The sequence below is a fragment of the Glandiceps talaboti genome, chromosome 9 (assembly GCF_964340395.1).
Source record: "Glandiceps talaboti chromosome 9, keGlaTala1.1, whole genome shotgun sequence".
NCBI classification, from domain to species: domain Eukaryota; kingdom Metazoa; phylum Hemichordata; class Enteropneusta; family Spengelidae; genus Glandiceps; species Glandiceps talaboti.
In genome coordinates, this window is record NC_135557.1 from 20,246,784 (window position 1) to 20,266,716 (window position 19,933).

Below are 19,933 nucleotides of genomic sequence, written 5' to 3' on the forward strand. Positions count from 1 at the left end.
AAAACAACAATCTAAGAAATACTACATGCCCCTTATGCTCTAATACAATGAAAACACAATATAGAAGTGATGTGAGAGGTAATGTAATGGAGTAAAATGAAATACAAATACATTTGTGTCGTTTACTCAGCCTGATAACCTATAATTAAACAAACACATTTGTGTTGTCTGTGGACATCTTAAACCAAATCTGTATTGACTACACTATGTTTATTGATACATTAGTGTTGAACTGGACTCAAATGCACGTCTGCAAAGTATAGAATTTATTACAATTCTAGCCCTTTGAACTTTGACACTGTAAGCTGTAACTCAGTATATACATCTAACAGAGAGACATTTTTACTGCCATGTTTTCAAGGATAATATATCATTTTATATGGTCTACTGTTTGATATCTAGTCTTGGTTACCCAGAATCCCACCACTGGGGCTCTTCTATGACACCACCCAGCTGAGTCGGGGGAAACCATGTTCCAACTACGTATCGCTGGAAGTCACACAGTGTATATCTTCCAAGTTGTGAAAAAAATGGGCTTACAGGCCTGTTTGTTATAATTAAGAAGTATCACTCTATTGAGAAGTGATAACCTGTCAGGAAAGTACCTAAATAATTTAGTCTGCAATGTTGGATATGAAGTATCCCCAGCATGCACTTCTCTACAAGCTACTTCCTGTGTAGGCGAGTTGGAATCTGGTTTCCCAGACTCTTGCTTGGGGAAGTCTCATAGGCAGAGTCCACAACAGTGAGAGTCTGGGTAACCAAGACTATTTTGATGTCCTGATATCTTTACTCCACACACCCTATCTGCAGTGCACTGACTGATAATTTTCTGCTTAGTTTAGAAGTGTTATTAAATTTAGACCTGTGCTGTACTACCCTGTGTACGTCTCTGATCTGTCTATGATATCTCTGGCCTACGCTGTACAAGAGCTATTGTAAGCAAAGACACAGATAAGTGACAGGCAAATGTTGTAGAATAACTGGCATTAATTTGATTAACTAGAAGGTGACATTCATAGCACAGATTACATTCTACTCCCTATGTAATCTTAACAAGTATGTCAAGCCCACTTGTAATTTCTGAGTACCCTCTTGACAAAATTAGAATCACTCAAAACAATCATTTCATCTCAAAATAGAATTAAAACAGTCGTGAGATGCATCCCCTTCTAGTCTGACCGCCAGCCTCAGGATACCCTCCTCTCCCCCTCCCCTCCCCCCTTTAAATTCTGTAGAGAATACTAGCCTAACCAGGTTCTAAATAAAAATACTGTTGTAAGATGTGCCATCATAATCAACCCTACCATGGTTCTAACATAGTTTTGTGACTTCTGACTGATTGCAGGCCAATAATGTTATATTATGTAGCCTAAAACAGGGGTGTAAAGGCTGTAATATGACTTCTAGCCCAGAGACTTGGCTATCTGACTTAAAAAATGTTATCACCGGAACAATCTACGTTGGCAAAGAGTTGAGTCTGATAACTATGTCTGTTGATTATGTGACTTCATTGCATTGTTAGGAATACCATGTGTTCTAAGTGTAATGCTACAGTCGTGTAATAGAAATACAAACATGTAGGTATTACCTGTATACTGAAAGAAATAGCTGAGTTACATAACAATTCAAGTTGTGTTCCCCAAATTCTATAAACCTCCTTGTGTAAAGTATTCGTGGAATTTTTTAGGCTTACCACGTATAAGAACTTACATGTAGTGGAAAATGCTAGCATGAGTTAGTTGTTAGCCCTGTATCACCTTTCTATGTCCATATCATATTGAGAATTCAGTACTTTCAGACTAGACTAGCAATAGTACTAATAGGGCTAGCTAAGTTGTAACACATCACCTCACCAATGTGCTAGGGTTAATGCTTGCAGTGAATTTGTACTAGTCAGATTTTGACAAGTGTGCTGATACATATGTACATTGCATACATATGTATACGTACATGCATTTATACATGCATACATACATACACAGTTGCACGCACACATACACACACACACACACACACACACACACACACACACATACATACCATACATACATACACACACACATACATACATACATACATACATACATACATACATACATACATACATACATACATACATACATACATACATACATACATGTACATACATACATACATACATACATCAGTCACACTTGCAGACAGGTGCGCAAGACAAGACGACTATTGTTGTACACTTATTCAAGTGCATGATAAAGTTCAACAGTTGAAGTATTTCTAAGAAATAAAATGTGAAAGTTCACATCAGTGAAACATTCAAGTCAACACTTAATTGGAAATGACAGTTTGAGATATACATGTCAGCTATCTCAATGACTTCTCAAGATGAAGGTGTCAGAATACTTCCCTGATGTATTGTACCAGACAGCTTGATAACTCTACTGCTACCTGTACAAATACAAAAGGAAAAGTCAAGTGTTACTGTGTATCAACATTTTGATATGTACCGTTTAGTACAAATGAATTTCATCTGAGTGAATACAGTCACAGGGGTTATTTCGTATGCCGACTAACATCAGAGATAAATTGTCAATGGTACATGTTTACGTAAATGAGTGTACGTTGTGCTATGAATAACACATGTATCCTAGTTGTAAAGGCAGTATACTGTCAAGTTATTATTGAAATAGAGCTCTATTTTGGCACAGAAGTGGTAACAGATGGTTGTGTGTTCATCAATAATTATCTTCCAAATCATCACATGCATAGTTTATCAGATGTTATGGACATTGTTGTATGCAAATGACAAGTTATATAGATGAATGGATGGGTGGACTAGTCTGTCTCTCAGCTTGGAGAGACTAGGTCGTGCAGCATGGACTGGCTTGTTCTGACTTGGGGCTGGGGGGGGGGGGGTCACAAGTTCTCACTGCATTGAAGAACTGCATTTTGTATGGAAGGACAAGATCTTAGTCTGCATCAAGGGACTTGCTCCCACTTTGAAAGTAACCCCCACCCCACCACAACATGAGTGTACGTATTAATTAACAATAAAGATCAGTGAACATAGTAATTTCTACATCAAATATACAATATGTACAGTACTTATTCTGCCTGCAATTGTTCTCAATTGTAATATGACATAAAGGTGACACCCAAAGTTTATCAGTGTTTTATTTAAGGGCGGTAAGTAGGTAAAATCTACCGGGGTTCCCACATCATTTTACCAGGGTTCCCCACCTAAACTATGATACATTGCATGGGAAGCACTACCAGTTTTACCTCTTTCCCCCTTTCTGTTACCGGGGTTCCCAAACCTTAGCAAAAACACTGGTTTATGGTTGAGTGATGACAGTTCTATCCACCTACTCTGTACATGTACGTATTAAAAACAAAATGGGGTTTGAAAAAACTGTAAATTCTCGGTACCTGTAATAGCTGTTTACCTCATTCTAGAGGGTCAAAATAGAACAAGAAGGTTGATTCCCAGGCGCATGTGGAGTAATACATGTGGAGAGGAAGTCATGATGTCAACCAAGAAATTGAATGTTTGTTATTTTTTATGTTGTGCCAAGGCCGTAATATTCTACTTGAGGTACCAACAATTGTGCTATTTGTAGACTGGCCCTTTAAGTTCATTTCTGTTCTAGAAATCACAGGACTAACTACTTCCATAATTATAAGTTTTTACTATAAATGTCCAAGAACTGAAACACCGTGACAATCTATCCAGTACATATGCTAATGAACTGATGTTAATGCTTCAATATTATTGGTCAGTTCATACTATGTGAGTATGACATCACTAGCTATCTGATTTACATATAAGTTGTTCTTACTGTGGAAACATTACCATGGAAACCATAATAGTTGTGACAGTCTGATTCACATGGAATACCAGATTCAATGGTTTTGATAAGTCCTACTTTACTACTACTGTCAACTCTTTATATTGTTGCCGTCATAATTCATGCTATGCTGGGTAGGCACATGTAGACCTTATCATTCACACATGGCTAGTAATGATTATATAAACACAATAGGCTAGGATAGAACAATAGCAGTACTGTCTGTGTTACCAGTGAGAGCTATTAGATATATAGACCAGATCGTCACAGAGCAGTAGATCCAACCCTGTGATTTGTGAATAGATTATAACATTTTATCACACTCTATTGTTTTGTTCTCTCTGGGCCAGTACTCCCCCCTATGTACAGTCTTAAAAATAGTCCAGAAGACATATGAGGTCAAAGAACTGTTTTGTTCTCTCCAGGCTTGTATTAGCATATGTATAATCTTGAAAATAGTCTAGAAACATCGTGGGTCTGAGAATTGCATCGTTCACTCTAGGCCAGTAATCCCTATATGTGTATATAATGTCGAAATAGTCCTGAACATGTATGTGGTCAGAAGATTGTATTTTCCGCTCCAGGCCACAAGCTCCTATGTAGAAACAGGAAAATAGTCCAGAAAACGTGTGAGGTCAAAAGTACAACATAAAAATAGTATAGGATAAAACTGACAAAGAATCAACAATTTGTTTACTAAATATATAACAAATTTATATTGCAATCAAAACGAAAAAAAAAAAATAATTGTATGTATCTAAACTCGTGTAAAAACAATGTAAGAAAAGCGTATTACTTATAATTATATAATTATATCGTTCGCCTATTTCCTTGTAATGTTTTTTATCTGTATTACAGATATGTACCCAAATAGAATTGTCAATTTTCTATATGGTTGTAATCAGTGTGCCCTCTAAGTCTAATGATAGTCAAATTTTATTGTTGCGAGTCAGTATTTTTCGTGAGTTACCACATAGTAAGAGATAGGGAACTCCAAATCATGGTGTGTCACTAGAAATTGTGTGCGTCAGTGGTGCAGCAAATGGCTAAGAGGGCACACTCACCACATAGTAAGAGATAGGGGAACACCAAAGTTTGGTGCGTCACTAGAAATTGTGTACGTCAGTGGTGTGTCAAATTGACTTAGAGGGCACACTGTAATAAAGCTATATCTTATATTTGTATAAAGGGTGTCATTATGGTAGCAGATTTTGGTTGATAAATGAAATGTTATCATCCAGAAGCTTGGTATAGGAGACATAGAGGGCAGAGTGCTTATAATTCCTATCTGTATAGCTAATTGAAACCCCCTAGCTGTGATACAAATATCCATATTTTGTAGTCAGTCCACTGCTCTACATTCTTACCAGACTTGACCCATGACAAAAGTGTTAGTCATTCATGTTTGAGTAACGTCTATTGTCTGGGAAGGCAGTATATAATGATAATGAGATGACCTTATGACCTCTTGATTGCTTTTACTCACAAATCCAGTTTGCATTCTGAATTTGATGTACTTAGTGTCCTGAATATCGGACTATCTTTTTGATGTATTGTGGTGAAGTCATCAAGGTGTTGTTTGAATGTCATTACCATGTTATTTATGGGTTGATATCAGTAGCAGTAGATAGCAATAACTCGATATGTTACTGTTCATGCATGCTAAATTAGTAGTTTGTCACAAAGCAGTCATATTGTATGATTAAAAGAAGACATTAAGTGTCCTTATAATAATATCTCCTGTCTCCTACCATGAGGTTGTTAGCACTTATTACCTACTGTTGAAATCGGTACGTCTGGGACAAGAATATATACATGTAGTAGTATTGGGGTAATTTTACATCACTGCACTTCATCACAGTGGTAATTTTACATGGGTTCCCATAGCAACACATGATCACAATGATAATTTTTCATTGGTTCCCATAGCAACACATGACCACAATGATAATTTTACATTGGTTTTCCATGGCAACATATGATCACAATGATTGAATAAAAAGACAGAAAGATAACCATAAAATATAGCTACAACATAATGATGGTAGTGCAGTGTTATCGACATTCAGAAATAAATTCTGATATTCCATTGGTAAACAAGAACCTGGATTTTATTTTAATTTATTTTATTTTATTTTTTCATATTTTTTAAAGAATTTAATGATAATGCATTCCTATACTTGGTTACCAAATATCTTCTTGTCGTTCAATATATTTTGATTGACAATGCACAAATATTTACATGAATATCGACATCCAGATTTTGTGACGACCAAATTCCACCGGTATTTTCTCAGGGTTAGTAAAATTACATATTTGTTGTGCCAGGGTACAGGTATTAGAAATCTGTAATTTAACAAGATTTCCCTCGACTATTACCAGGGTTACAAAAAAAAACGATGCATATTCATCCATACTGTGTTTTGCACTCCAAATATGCATCTACAGAAATATACAAATTTGGTGTTAACTAAATTGTAAAACGGATACCTCAAATCTGCAGTGATGTTTATCGTAATTTTAACACGCTCTGTTCATTGTCAGGCCACTCCTAAAAAAGATGGCGTCCTTCAGAAATATACTTTGCATAATAATACATGAATTCACAGTGTTCAGACAGGGTGACTATGTCCACGACTACCTGCATAGATAAATATTAGTGAGCTGGCTTTCGTTGTAAGCACATGCTGACGCCACTTAGCCAATTAAAATGTTGTGTCTGTTGATCGTCTAGTATGCCATTATCAATCAATATACTTATTACATAATATTAATACCAAACACACAGTTGGCATGCATTTAAATAATACAAGAATTAACCAAATTAAAAAAAAAATAGTTTTTATGCATTTTTCAAAAAATGGCACATCTGATGAAAATTTTGTCTGTGGTATGTATGTGTGTGTCATTTGCCAGGAATTTGAGGAAAGTTGTTAGCAATGTTTTAAGACATAGAAATTACCCATATGCACATGTATGTGTAGTGTCCTTGATTGATTGACACCAGACAGCAGTCAGACTTGCCATCTGAAAACAGGAGGTGAGGTCTTAATTAACATGTGTACATTACAAGCATCTCAATCTATTCCATACTTATAATATCAGCAACATGTTTGTCGCTGGAATGACATCAGTTTGTCCACATTGTGAAGAATTCTGCAGAATTGTAAAGTAATTTGATATTAAATCCCTGTGGCTTTCTCTGATGAATGTAATATGTAGATTTCAAGTTACACTGTATATTTCAATATATACCTCCCTAAGGTAGCTTAGAATTCACGCGAATAGGGATTTTGGATTTTGAATTTTGAATTCTGAATTCCCCTACTCATGATGGGAAATAAATTGAAAACCCCTATTTGCATTTTTTCCAGGCTAGTGGTAAGGGAACCCTGTGCCATAAATTTTTATTGTTTTGTCTCTGTGTCAAAGTCTTAAGTTGTAGGATCATATAGTTGGTTAATATTCATGTTGAGTCCCCAGACAGAGGGGAAATACATGTACATAAATGCTCTATTCAATACATGTAGGTGTTCTAGGTGTACAGGACAATTTCAGTAGAAATCTATTCCTTGTGTATTTGCTTTCATCACAGATCAATCAAATGTCTTTGAGCAGAAGAGGTCATCAAACTTTCATTGACATCACCATACACATGTACTATTAAAATATGTATCTAGGTAGTTTGCTCTCTTCATTAACATCTTGTTTCACTACTGCACATCTTCCCACCCTCTCCTCATATCAACCCCCCCCCCCCCATGTATTTAGGCAACTTTGCTTCCCAATTCAACTGATTAACATATGTACTTGTTACTGTACTGCACCCCTCCCCACCCTCTCCTCATATCAACCCCCCCTGCCCCCATGTATCTTGGCAGTTCGCTTTCTTTCCAATTGAACTATGATTAACTTAAGTGCCAGTTTCCCTAATTCACCCCTCCGCACCCTCCCTTCTTACCAACCCCCCTCCCCCATCTTCCAATCAATCATTCAATCAAATGTCATTAAGTGTGAAAGGTCATTAAACTGTCAGTAATATCACCCTATGCTACACATTTGTACTAATGAAAATATATATTGGCAGTTTGCACCCCTCGCTATATCGTCCCTTCCCAATTTAACTTTCAAAATGTTCCTACACCTTCTAGACCACTTCCCCTCTTGTCCCCCCCCCCCCTTGTAAAAAACCTACCCAAGCAAATAGGTGCATACAGTATATTACAACACTTACCCAATAGTCCCATGGGAAAGATCATAAACTTGTTATTGAGGTCATGACCTTTGACCCCACTCCTCAGTAGTCTTAACTGTATGATGTCATACAGGATATGAATTAACCAATCACAAGACTTGTAGTTTGTGGCCAGCATGTAGCTATGGTTAGTGTAACCTGAGATGTACAGTTTATGTACAGCTGAGTTGAATGATAAGACTTAGACACTGATAAGAATTGTCTGGGAATTAAAGATAATCAGGTTAAAACTGTAAATCTGTTGATAACATATAATGGGATAGTTCCGCTATATGGTGATACAGGGTGGCATGCCATAGCAGAGTCTTTGATTCTCTGTGAACAACAATATAGTGTGTATTTCAGATTATTTGATACAATTTTCAGTCAGTGTGTGTACTTGCTCTCTCTCTCTCTCTCTCTCTCTCTCTCTCTCTCTCTCTCTCTCTCTCTCTCTCTCTCTCTCTCTCTCTCTCTCTCTCTCTCTCTCTCTCTCTCTCTCTCTCTCTCTCTCTCTCTCTCTCTCTCTCTCTCTCTCTCTCTCTCTCTCTCTCTCTCTCTCTCTCTCTCTCTCTCTCACACACACACACACGTCACATAGTAATTTCAGTCTCCAAATATGGTCACAGCAATGGCTGTGAATCACATTAGAGGTACACAGGGGACAATGTATGTGTGTGACCAAGGTCACATCAAAAGGTAGCTTACAAGTTAGAGACTCAGCTATCCGAGTCTATGAAAGTAGGAATGTATAAGGAAAGCTGTTTACATTGTGAAGTATTAGTTGGGAAGAGAAGGAACGCAGAGACTTGGCTATCTGTGAAATTATGGATGTAGTATATGATCAGAGACATGGCTATCTGAGTGTAACTGTAACATACAGTGCTCAACAGTGTTCTTGCAATGCAAATAACGTTGTCAAGCCATGTAGCAAAGTATCTTGGTTAAGTAGTGACCACATTGGTCATTCCTAGACTCTCTCACATGGGGAGGTCTTGTAGACAGAGTCTCAAGTGGTTAGAGTCTGGGTTACTGAGACTATGTCACAGAATGCCCCTTATTGTGGTTTGAGAAAAACATTCTGTTTCATATAGCAAATCTATTACTAGCTGTGTTCATGTATAGTTGTAACCATGAGCTTGGTTTACAGTGACGTCATAGCTGTTCTGTATTCTCCTTGTGTATAGTGTAAAGAAGAAAGACAATACTACATTGTCTTAACATATAACTACATCTGTATCTTATCAAAAGTGAAGTATGAAGGCTGAAGGCTGCCAGTGTAAGATAAAACGTGGGTTGGGTCATGGGTCACAGACCTGGCTGCTAACGAGGTGTCATATTCAATGATGTCATGTACAACATGACAAGCAAGTTATCCAATGACGTTTGGGAAAGCTTGTCACATGACAAACATATATCCAATGAAGTTGTACAGGTTGAGCAAATGACTACACAATGATGTCATGGAAGCTTGTCACATGACCTACTGTTTGAGGTCATTGAACTCATGATCTACTTGAATATTAATAGAGACGCCAGATTAAATATTCATGAGCATCATTTTATGAACGGAGAAAGTGAAAGCCTTTTGTAGTGTGGGGTTGTCACTGTTACTATAGCCAATACTGGCAAGTGAAAGCCTTTCATATTGTGGGGTTGTCACTGTTAGTGTTAGTGTTACTATAGCCAATACAGGAGAAAGTGAAAACCTTGCATACTGTGGGCTTAATACAGGAGAAAGTGAAAACCTTGTATACTGTGGGCTTAATACAGGAGAAAGTGAAAGCCTTGCATACTGTGGGCTTAATACAGGAGAAAGTGAAAACCTTGCATACTGTGGGCTTAATACAGGAGAAAGTGAAAGCCTTTCATAACAAAAGAATGGGCCTATGTAATCTATTATGGCTCCACTGATACAGCTGAAATGATACTGGCTTGGTGTTTCACTCATGGGACATTACGGTTTTTGACACAAAGATAGAAATATTTCAACTTTAGACTAACAATTACAGAGACACACAACACGGCACAAAAAAGGATCCTTGGCCCAATCCCATTGAACAGTGATACGCATTGCTATTCTTTCACTGGTGCAGTGAAAACAGGCCTCTAATGAAAACATCACCCATGGACTTGATGATTTAAATGGCTGCAAAAGCAGCAATCCTTAACTTTCCAAATAATAATCAAAACTGCTTCTAAGTTCTACATCCCCACTGTGCACACCACCTATGTAATTGTTTCTTTTGCATTTGAAGTTGTCTGTGTAAAACATTGTCATGATAAATGACTGAAACACCAAACCAACCAAGGCAAAACCTGGGGACTAAAACCCAACCTTTGTAGTAGATGCCATAAAAGTTATATGTATTGTTCCTGACAAGTGCAGTGCAATGCCTGCCTTGCAGACAATGTCTTTACTGTGCAAGATAAAATCTTATTCTACCAGTCCTACTACCAGAGGACATGAAGAAAATAACACAAGAATTATCCATAATAAAGACATGATGTACAGACTAGTGTTAAACATTGTGTAGAATACTGGCACAATCTTAGTTCTTACTTCTGTGGTCAAGTTTCAAGTGTGTGAGCATTTCTTTTCAAACATGGTAAATGATAGATAATAAATACCTTGGTATGTGTTTCCATGCACTCTAAAGCACTAAGGTGATAGCGCCCTCATGAGAAAGAAGAATTAAATCTTTTGTTTGAAATGGTCTACCTTGTAATTGAGATTTGGTGGTAGTTAGACTATTATCTCTCTGTCTAATTAAGGGCACAAAATTAACTATAGTCCTGTGGCCACAAACTACCAATTGTTGTCATGGGGGGTACCATAATTTACAGCTGGTAGCCCACTGGGGCTGCAATGTGCCATTGATCATGCAATTATTTAGTCTGGGTACCAACATGGTTTCTTATTAAATTCAGACAGAATCTGTATAGGAACTAGACTAGTAATGCCATGATGCATGGACACATGACTACTGTTAATTTTGAGCCCTGTTATTGTCTACCTCCACACGAATGAGGATGTAATCGTTCATGTTACACGAAAGCGTTTAATCATAGTGTCATTTTTATGGAATTTGCTGTTTCAGATAAACATATGTAATAATAACAGAACCCCATGCCATGGGAATGCCAGTGTTGGGTACACTTAGGGTATTTACACTCATGCTTTCAGTGTTTTCTGCTGTACTCTGTCAAGCTTAGCGAGTGAAAGTATAGCTGTAGAAAACATAAGCACTCGTGCAAATACCTCACATACATCTCACTTGCACTCGCATGTCATACAGGTTCTGTACACAATGAGAGCAACAGATACAGGTATAAACATTACTAATTACTTGTGTTTATATTACAGTATGCACAGCACAGACTTGGGAGGAAACACCACAAGACGTTCAAGTTGAATATGGATCTGAAGTTGTTTTAGATTGTAAATTATCTGGATTAATAGTGACACTAGCACGTTGGGTCAAACTATCAGAAATAGATGATAGCTCAGTCGATTTGGCTATTGGTACATTGGAAAACGTAGACTGGGTCGAAGTCATTTATGATGCGGTGAGTATGATTTGCGGTAGTTTGACTACACATTGAACGTGAACATGAACAGTTATATAATATTGAGAATGTTGGCTATCTACCTATAGTCGAACTTCCAACATCAGAAGAAATACTAGAATATTTGTTAGTTTGTTGACAATTTTCTAACAGATACTCCTTTTCAGCAACCACCCTCCCTCCTTCCCTCCACACATGCACACACACACACACTTTGGGAGCTATCACACTGAAGGGGTTATCCTTCCACCCACCCATAATGCGAGAAGGGGTAAATGTTAATATAATTCCATACCTTTTATCAACACCTTCAGAAGTGCATCAGGGCTGAAAATTAACAGTAGTCCAGTGTCCACAGACTACCAATTCTTGTAGCCACTACCATAATTTACAGCTGATAGCCAACTCAGGCTGCCACTGATTATGTGATGATTTAAAGGGTGGAAGATTTACAGACATGAAAGTATTTTAATAACACACATATTTCAAAAAGAGGAACTTTGGTTTTAGTTCAGAAATATGGTACTATTGGTCAACAACCTTGGGTTACCACTTTTTAAAGTTAGTAGCCCACTAGTACAAAGAAAAAAGTTAATTTCAAGCCCTGATTAGATGCATGTACTTATTGCCCATTTCACTAAAATGTCATGTTTGGTTACAGGCTACTGGATCCTATCAGTTGAAACTTACAGCTGTAGATTATAGTAGAGAGGGTAGATACCAATGTACAGTGGCAAATGCAGTACCACAGAGTTATACTGCAAAGGTTGGAGTATGGTGTAAGTATTGCATAACATGAAATATACAAGTGACCTCTGCAGTGCCCCAGACTTTTGCCAGTCACTTTCTGGGATTTAGTTCTTTCATGTTCAAGCTTGACAGAAGTAAGCTTTCTGCTGCTGCTACACATCTCTCCTAGACATTTTGATGATTGAATGACACAAAAATTATAGTACTACTGTGGATATCAGATTCGTACCAAATGATGTACATAAAGTAAAGCCGTACATTTACCAGTTTTTAAAGTGTGTAGTTTAAATATGAAAATGGGATCAAAGGGTAAAATGGCAGGTGCAAATCATTCCGAATACTGGTCACTCCTATTGGTGAACATAGCAACAACGCCAGCTCCTGTGCACACATGTGGGTCGTAGTATTGCATGTTTGCAAGACATGGAGACTTGGTTGAACAAGAGAAAAGTTCTGTAGATCAGAGGTGATTTTAGACTCTCTCACAGTCCTCAAAGCTTTGCATAAATAGCTAAAACTTGGGTTGTTTTGTATGTATCTACTGCATAATTGTACTCGTATACTAGTATCCCTGTACTGTACGCCCTCATCGATCACATAGGGCTCACCTTTTGTTGATGGGGCTTCGCCTAACACATCAACAAAAGGTTAGCCCTATGTGATCGATGAGGGCACACAGTACAGGGCTTGGGATACTAGTATACAAGTACAATTATGCAGTAGATACATACAAAACAACCCAAGTTTTAGCTATTTATGCAAAGCTTCGAGGACTGTGAGAGAGTCTAGGGTGATTTTAAGTTTTTGATCTCTCCTGTGTGACACCACTGAGGTGAAGATTTACATGCATTTATGTGAGGATTATTCTCATTATTATCATCCTACCTTTTCAGCTCCTCTTTCGTCGCCCTCAGTAGATGGAGAGGTTGAAGAATCAGTTGATGTTCCAAAGAATGGTGAAGAAGTAGTTGTCTCCAGAACGTGTACAGCTTCTAACGTCAAACCCAAAGCCGATTTGACATGGATGTATTCCATTACATCTGATGCTGGCAGAAATATCGTTGGTGAGCTGCCCTACGACTTTGCGTCTGGTAGCCTTCCAGACGATGGCGTACCAGTAGGTGTGGACAACAATGTTGTAGTCGCGAAAACTGAGACTGAAAATGATGATGGAACTACGGATACGGAAAGTGCACTCTCAGTCACGTACACATCAGGCGCAGACAGTACTGGTCAGGCAGAAGAGAACCTTAAGATTGAAGTTAAATGTAAGGCCAAACAAACAGGGTATGTTGAAGAGCGAGATACAGTCAGCAGTGCAGTTACTGTATCCGTAATATCAAGTAAGTTACCTCTCCATTGTTATAAAACATCTCCCTCATTGCAATGATGGAATTGCCCAGCTTACAGAAAGAAACCTAGTTGTCACTTGGACTCTTCCATCAGTGAAATAGGGAAGATAGCATCTTGTTTTGCAACCATTGCTGCTAGAGTTGCATATTATTGAGAGAGCTTCATCAATACATTAGTGGTATAACTATAACTGTTACCACACTGTGGAGTCTTCATCAAGTTATACATACATATTATTTTGCCTGTGTCAGAAAGGTATTAACACTGAATAATTAAAGCATCGCATGATTAAAGTCCAGAGTTGGCAGATCAAAACGTTTGTTTCTGATAAACCTTTCCATTTTCAAAAATATTTTATTTGAATTTCTTGAAATTATGACATTAGACTCAAAACTTCAATTAAATACGAGAAGGATGAAGCCCTTTCTGTAATGCTTCTTTAATTATGTTAAAGCTTGAACCTAACCTATCCTCCCTGTAGTCAGACTAATGGAATGACCCAACAAATGATGGACATTGGGGCAGTCTATTATGCTATAAGGTAGAGGATTGTTGGGTTATATTTTATGTTGCTGTAGTGCTTGTGAGCAGCTAGTGATTGCATGTTATTCTACTTTCATAACTTAGTTTTAATTTTTATTAGTTTGCTTGATGTTATTGCTAAATGTTTTTTTTTTCCTACTAACTGTTTAAATTACAGCAGTTAGTTTGACTGTACTAAAGTAAATCTGTGTTCACATTGGTTCTGTAAAACACAAGCTTGGAAAACAGACTAAAGAGTGCACCTATCTACAAGTCTATTACAAAAAAAAATAAATTGATCTCGGCTAAATTGAACAATAAGTGTTTTTTTTAAGTCCAACAAATGAGAGCATGAGTGTGTGTGATTGTTTTGCAAGCATATGCTATGTGTATGCGTGTCGTGTGTGTGTGTGTGTGTTTGTGTGTTTCGTTTCAACACTACATGTTGCATTGGTGAGAATGAATCAGAAACAAGAAAACCCCCAACTTTTTACACAATCAAAAGAATATAGCAAATAGTTGAAATTTTTCAAATATTTCTCTTAAGTTGACATTATACATACAAAAAATACATTTTTTATGTTTAAAAAAGAACAAAACATGTTTCAACCAAAATCGTATATACAATAGATATTTTAGTATTTCTTACTCAAAATACCGCGTATTCATTGAATTATATGAAGTAAATGAATGCTTGTGGATAGGTGACGTAATAAGGTGTTGTCTTCATCTCCTAAATGCATGTCAGAGAATCAGAAAAAAAAGTAATATGGACAGTTTACAGACCATAAACAATGCATGCATGAATCTTTCCTGCCACCCCCATATCTCTAATGTAATGATTTAGTTCAGTTCTTTTTATATAGGTTGGTTGTTCTATTCACCAGTGATGTGGGGGAGGCCAGCTATACTGTTGTTTACTTTTGTGCATCTCTTAACTGCATGAGTTGTTTTCAATATAGTGTAATGTGACTTGGAAGTGATATGGACACGACAAAAACATCTCAGTCTTTTGTATTTGCAACTTCTGGCAAACAACTTTCAGAATGAGAGTACCCCTTGAATGGTCATTTGTGTGACCACAATCTAAATAGATCATTTGTGTGACCACAGTCTAAATGGACAATTTGTACGACCTCTTTTATCAAAGTGAGACATTACCATAAAAGGCCATTTCCTTGAACTCATCATCGACCGTTTCCAGAACAAGCTACATACAAAACGACCTGAAATGTACAGAACAAACAATGTACGTAACAAACAAACGTACAGAACAATCCAAAATGTACCAAACAAACAAACAAAGAGAAATGTGTAAAACAAACAGAAACGTACAGAACAATTCAAAATGTACAAAACAAATAAATGCACAAACAAACAAACAAACAAACAGAAATGTTTAAAACTAACAGAAACGTACAGAACAATTCGAAATGTACAAAAGACCCATGTACAGAACAAACAGAAATACACAAACAAACAAACAAACAAACAGAAACATACAGAACAGTTCAAAATGTATAAAACAACAGACAATGTACAACACAAACAGAAATGTACAAAACAAGCAGACATATACAGAACATGTTAAACAAGCATTAAAAAGTAAGGATGTTTTAGTACGTGTCCATTCATTCCAAGTCGGTAATAGCAAGATGAATTGTGACAATAATCTAAACTTTGCAAGGGATAAATCATACCATGATTAGATTAAGCATTGGAATGATGACATTTCCCTATAACTTATAACTTTACCCACCCAGGACAGGCATTGACAACACCGCCAGCCGACGATGTCGCTACTACTACTTCTACTACTACTACTACTTCTCCTACTAGCAAGGGTATGATTTGTATTGTCAACAGAAGTCAACACTTTTGCACCAAGAGGGGGTGATGACACTGTTTACACCAGCAGACTGGTGCCACTTCAGTGTTCATAATCACAGTATACTTAAAAGCTGGCAGTCGTTATTCAAAGCAGAGGCGTGCTATTTGCATGTGTAGAAAAGTTTAGCACTATATTTTTTCAACAAAAGCTAGCTGCAGTCAGTCTTATCGAGCTTGCACATTGCTAAAATAAGTCACAAATATCTCTTATGATTTGTTGGTGACAAACAACATCTTAAGTGTAAATTGGCATAGAATCTCACCAAGACAAAGACAAAATACTTATTTTTCATTATTACAAGAAGATGGAGGGGGAAAAATGGGATGTTGACAAAATATTATAAAAGAGAAATGGGGGGGGGGGGGGACTGGTCTACCATTGCAGAGATGAAAGGTTAACCAGTCTACCATTGGACAACAAAATGTCCACAGGTGCAAAAGTGTTGACAGTGAGAGTATGAAGAGTAGAAATTCTAATTGGCTACGGAATGTATGCCAGCTAACTGCTCCTAAAGACAGTGGCTTTCTGCATTGCATACTTACTTACACACAAACCCTCTACAGATAGCCGCACCATGACTAAATCAAACAAACAGACATCCAGAATGATAGAATTCCTGAATGACCCAGGAAAATTTGAGATATAGTGTGGGCTGTCAAGAAACCAGAGTAATAAGTCTTGTATTTCAGTTTAAAAAAAATTCGAGTTAATATCCAGATGGCTTAAATGTAAAAATCATCAAACTATATTCGTTGAAACCCTGTGTGGTCATTGTCACAAAGTTGCATAGCTAAACTTCAGTGTCATGACCAGCTCAAATGATTTTATCATAACTTCTGGCAATACGATCTCAAAACCATTATGGTTTGATTCGTGCAAGTTAGGATGATACTTCTCATTGTATTGTTACATTGTTTCTAATACCATCCAATTGTTCAAATTTTGTCAAATACCAGCAAGTGTTTATTTTTCTTTCACACCATGAATAAATTATAATATGAAAAAACCAAGCAGTTTATTCAGACAAACTTGAAATTAGGTTGGAAGCATAGTAATAATTAGTCCAAACTTTAGGCAATTATTTTAATTTTGAGGGTTTAAGACCTCAAAAAATGAAACAAGTATGCAGTTCTGGATATATATATATATATCAAATATGCATTAATTGCAATATTTTGAAAATGCATTTTGTATGTATTTTTTGTCTTTCCAGAATTTGATTTAGAAACTTATCATATGTTTATTATTCTGCTAGACTAGTTAAGTTTTGTTGTATAGTACACCAAACAATTAAAATTAATTTTCAAATTCAAAACTTTTCTAAATCTAAAATGAACTTGTGAATTAATGATAGTGCTTCCATAATGAACTTACTTAGTGCAATAATCAAATTGTTACTTTTAGCTTGCATGAAGATGATTTATAGTCAGTAAAAACTTTTAAAAATTCACATTTGGCAAATTATCTTTTTAAGGAGACTACAATGTTATCTTCAGCAGACACTATTATCTCAAACTTTCAAGGGTTTGATACCTCCCTACCTGATTCCTATCCCCTATCCTCTCATGCCATAATTATCCACATCCTAATAAGGCTAATAGGAGTATCCCGAAACTGTGAAAATGCAGGGAATGTGCTTGCCTATGGTATGAACCAGTCATCCCTATTTTACTCCGTAAATGGTACAGTCCATAGGTACACAGTGAGATCTTAAGACTTGTTTACAGGGGAAAGAGGGGTGACTAGATTACATACTTAAAGTAATGCTGCTAGAATGGGGTTACGTTGCTGTCAGCGTTTGAAGTTAATTGGACTAATCCATGATGGGATTGTCAATAGTGACAAAGAGGTATTGTATGTTGTTCATCTCCTCCTTTCCAACCTTCCGCCCCCATCCCATTAATAGACCGGTTCTGAACAATTCAGAACGGATCTCCAACCATTATCAACAAGTACGTTAGTTGATGCAAAATAATCCCTCCATACAAACCTGATATATTCAGCAAAAATTTCTGTGCAATCAAAAGTTTGTTTATGTGTGGAGTATTTACCAGCTACTTAAAGGTGCACTTCAGATTAGGATTAAAATCTTGGTATGAAAAACATTTGTTTGGCAAATCTATTGATTAAGTTGATCCAGAATGATCCTGTGTAGTCCTGATTAAGATAATACTAACGCTATGACCCAGGATTGAAATATTGCCCTTTAAAAAACCTAAACAAGTTGAAATTACATTTCTTTGTCCACATTTCTTTGTCCAGAACCAAATAAATTTTGTTTATAGAAAAATAAAAATTTGTGGTATATATCTTTTCAATTCAGCAATTAATTTTGAAGTGTATTAGTAGATGTGACTAGTATTTTAAAAATAAATACAACCTATGAATATAATGAAGTGACCAAAGCTGATTCAAAACTAAAATTCCAACATAACATCCATTTACCGGTATGAGGAAATGTCTATAGATTTTCTCATAATGTCAGTTAAAATATGAATATGAACATAAAATGATTCAAAACTTTAATTTCACTGAAACACAAATTACGAGGAAAGATTCAGTAGATGTGTATCTCTCTGGATTTTCCTTTAGCATCATCTATAATTCTGAAGTGTATCATTTGATTTATCAAATCAGCTCAAAGATAGATATAGATATATGAACATGTTTCTTGTCCTGCCAATGCTGCCCCCCCCCCCCTGTCCTCTCCTCTCCCATGATGGATTAGTCCAAACAACTCTGAGCTGAAGGTGAGTACGAACAATACAAAGAGAAATAGAGTGGTTTACTGAATTGCAAATCTTCTCATCTGATTGGTCAATGTGAAATAATTTCAGTGTCTCAAGCTGTTATTAACCAATAGAAATTGGGGTTTCGTAGAGGTTGCTCGTATGTGTGATTTGAGGGATTCCATAGAGACGTGATGTTTGCGCCATTCATTATTTGCATTTGCTAAAATTGTGGCTTATTTACAGTGGTAAAGATGCATGTTTTATCATAGACCGTTGGTGAAGGGTCTATGGTTTTATAAATATAGACGTGTGTGCGTACAAAGTCATGTGTCTAGGGATGCCCTCCCTTTGAGCAAAACTGTGTTTCAGATACACCTATTAGCCTTATTCCAAGTAGTGAATGTGATTGAGCCCTACCCCAACACACAAAAATGTTTGCAAAGTATGTCACAAACGTAGAGCACTGTGTCATGTTGCAAGATTATCATTCTCTTAATACAATGCTTGTGTTTCATTCTGGGAAGTGTTAATAACATTACACTAAAGGATTCGTCATCGTTAGCATGTTGTATTTGGAATAACCTACTTTTAATACTAATGTTGTGTCTCTGGGATTATGATCAAGCCTTTTATGTGTTCTCTGCACTGGAGAAGGGATCTTAGTAAGAAACCATGACTTCGTATTGATCTCCCCAATGTGGCTGTCAAGTCAGTACTCCAATGTGATCATCACTATGGCAACATCAGCTTGGCAGCCATGTTGGATCAAAGGTCTGGGTTGAAAAGTCATTCAGTATTTAATCAGAAGGGGCTAAACCAGCTGTTCATGTGTGTTCTGTTACTGGTTTTGCATGGATTATTGTTTTAATCCTAATCTACCTATTGATCCATCTATTTGATGTGCATGTTAATCCCAACAGGAAAGGAGGAAGTGGTGACTACTATTACTAGCAAACCAGAACCGCCTACCAAGAGTAGCGTTACCTCAAAACCAGGTCTGGGTCGCATTAGATGTAGTTATGCTTTTAGTCTGCTTGTAGCTATATGTGTG

General features: G+C 36.8%; 1 protein-coding gene across 4 annotated transcripts in view; it reads left to right on the forward strand.

Annotated features, from left to right (window-relative positions):
* The window catches only part of LOC144440400 (uncharacterized), a 75,700-nt gene that overhangs the window by 35,655 nt on the left and 20,112 nt on the right, over positions 1 to 19,933 (forward strand). For 2 of the 4 annotated variants that reach the window (XM_078129768.1, XM_078129770.1), the window contains exons 2-6: positions 11,432 to 11,634; positions 12,296 to 12,413; positions 13,278 to 13,727; positions 16,023 to 16,103; positions 19,803 to 19,877. In XM_078129768.1, coding sequence (XP_077985894.1) covers positions 11,432 to 11,634; positions 12,296 to 12,413; positions 13,278 to 13,727; positions 16,023 to 16,103; positions 19,803 to 19,877 — 927 coding nt within the window. The remainder of the gene's footprint in view (positions 1 to 11,431; positions 11,635 to 12,295; positions 12,414 to 13,277; positions 13,728 to 16,022; positions 16,104 to 19,802; positions 19,878 to 19,933) is intronic. The other 2 variants (XM_078129771.1, XM_078129772.1) reach the window with 2 other exon arrangements.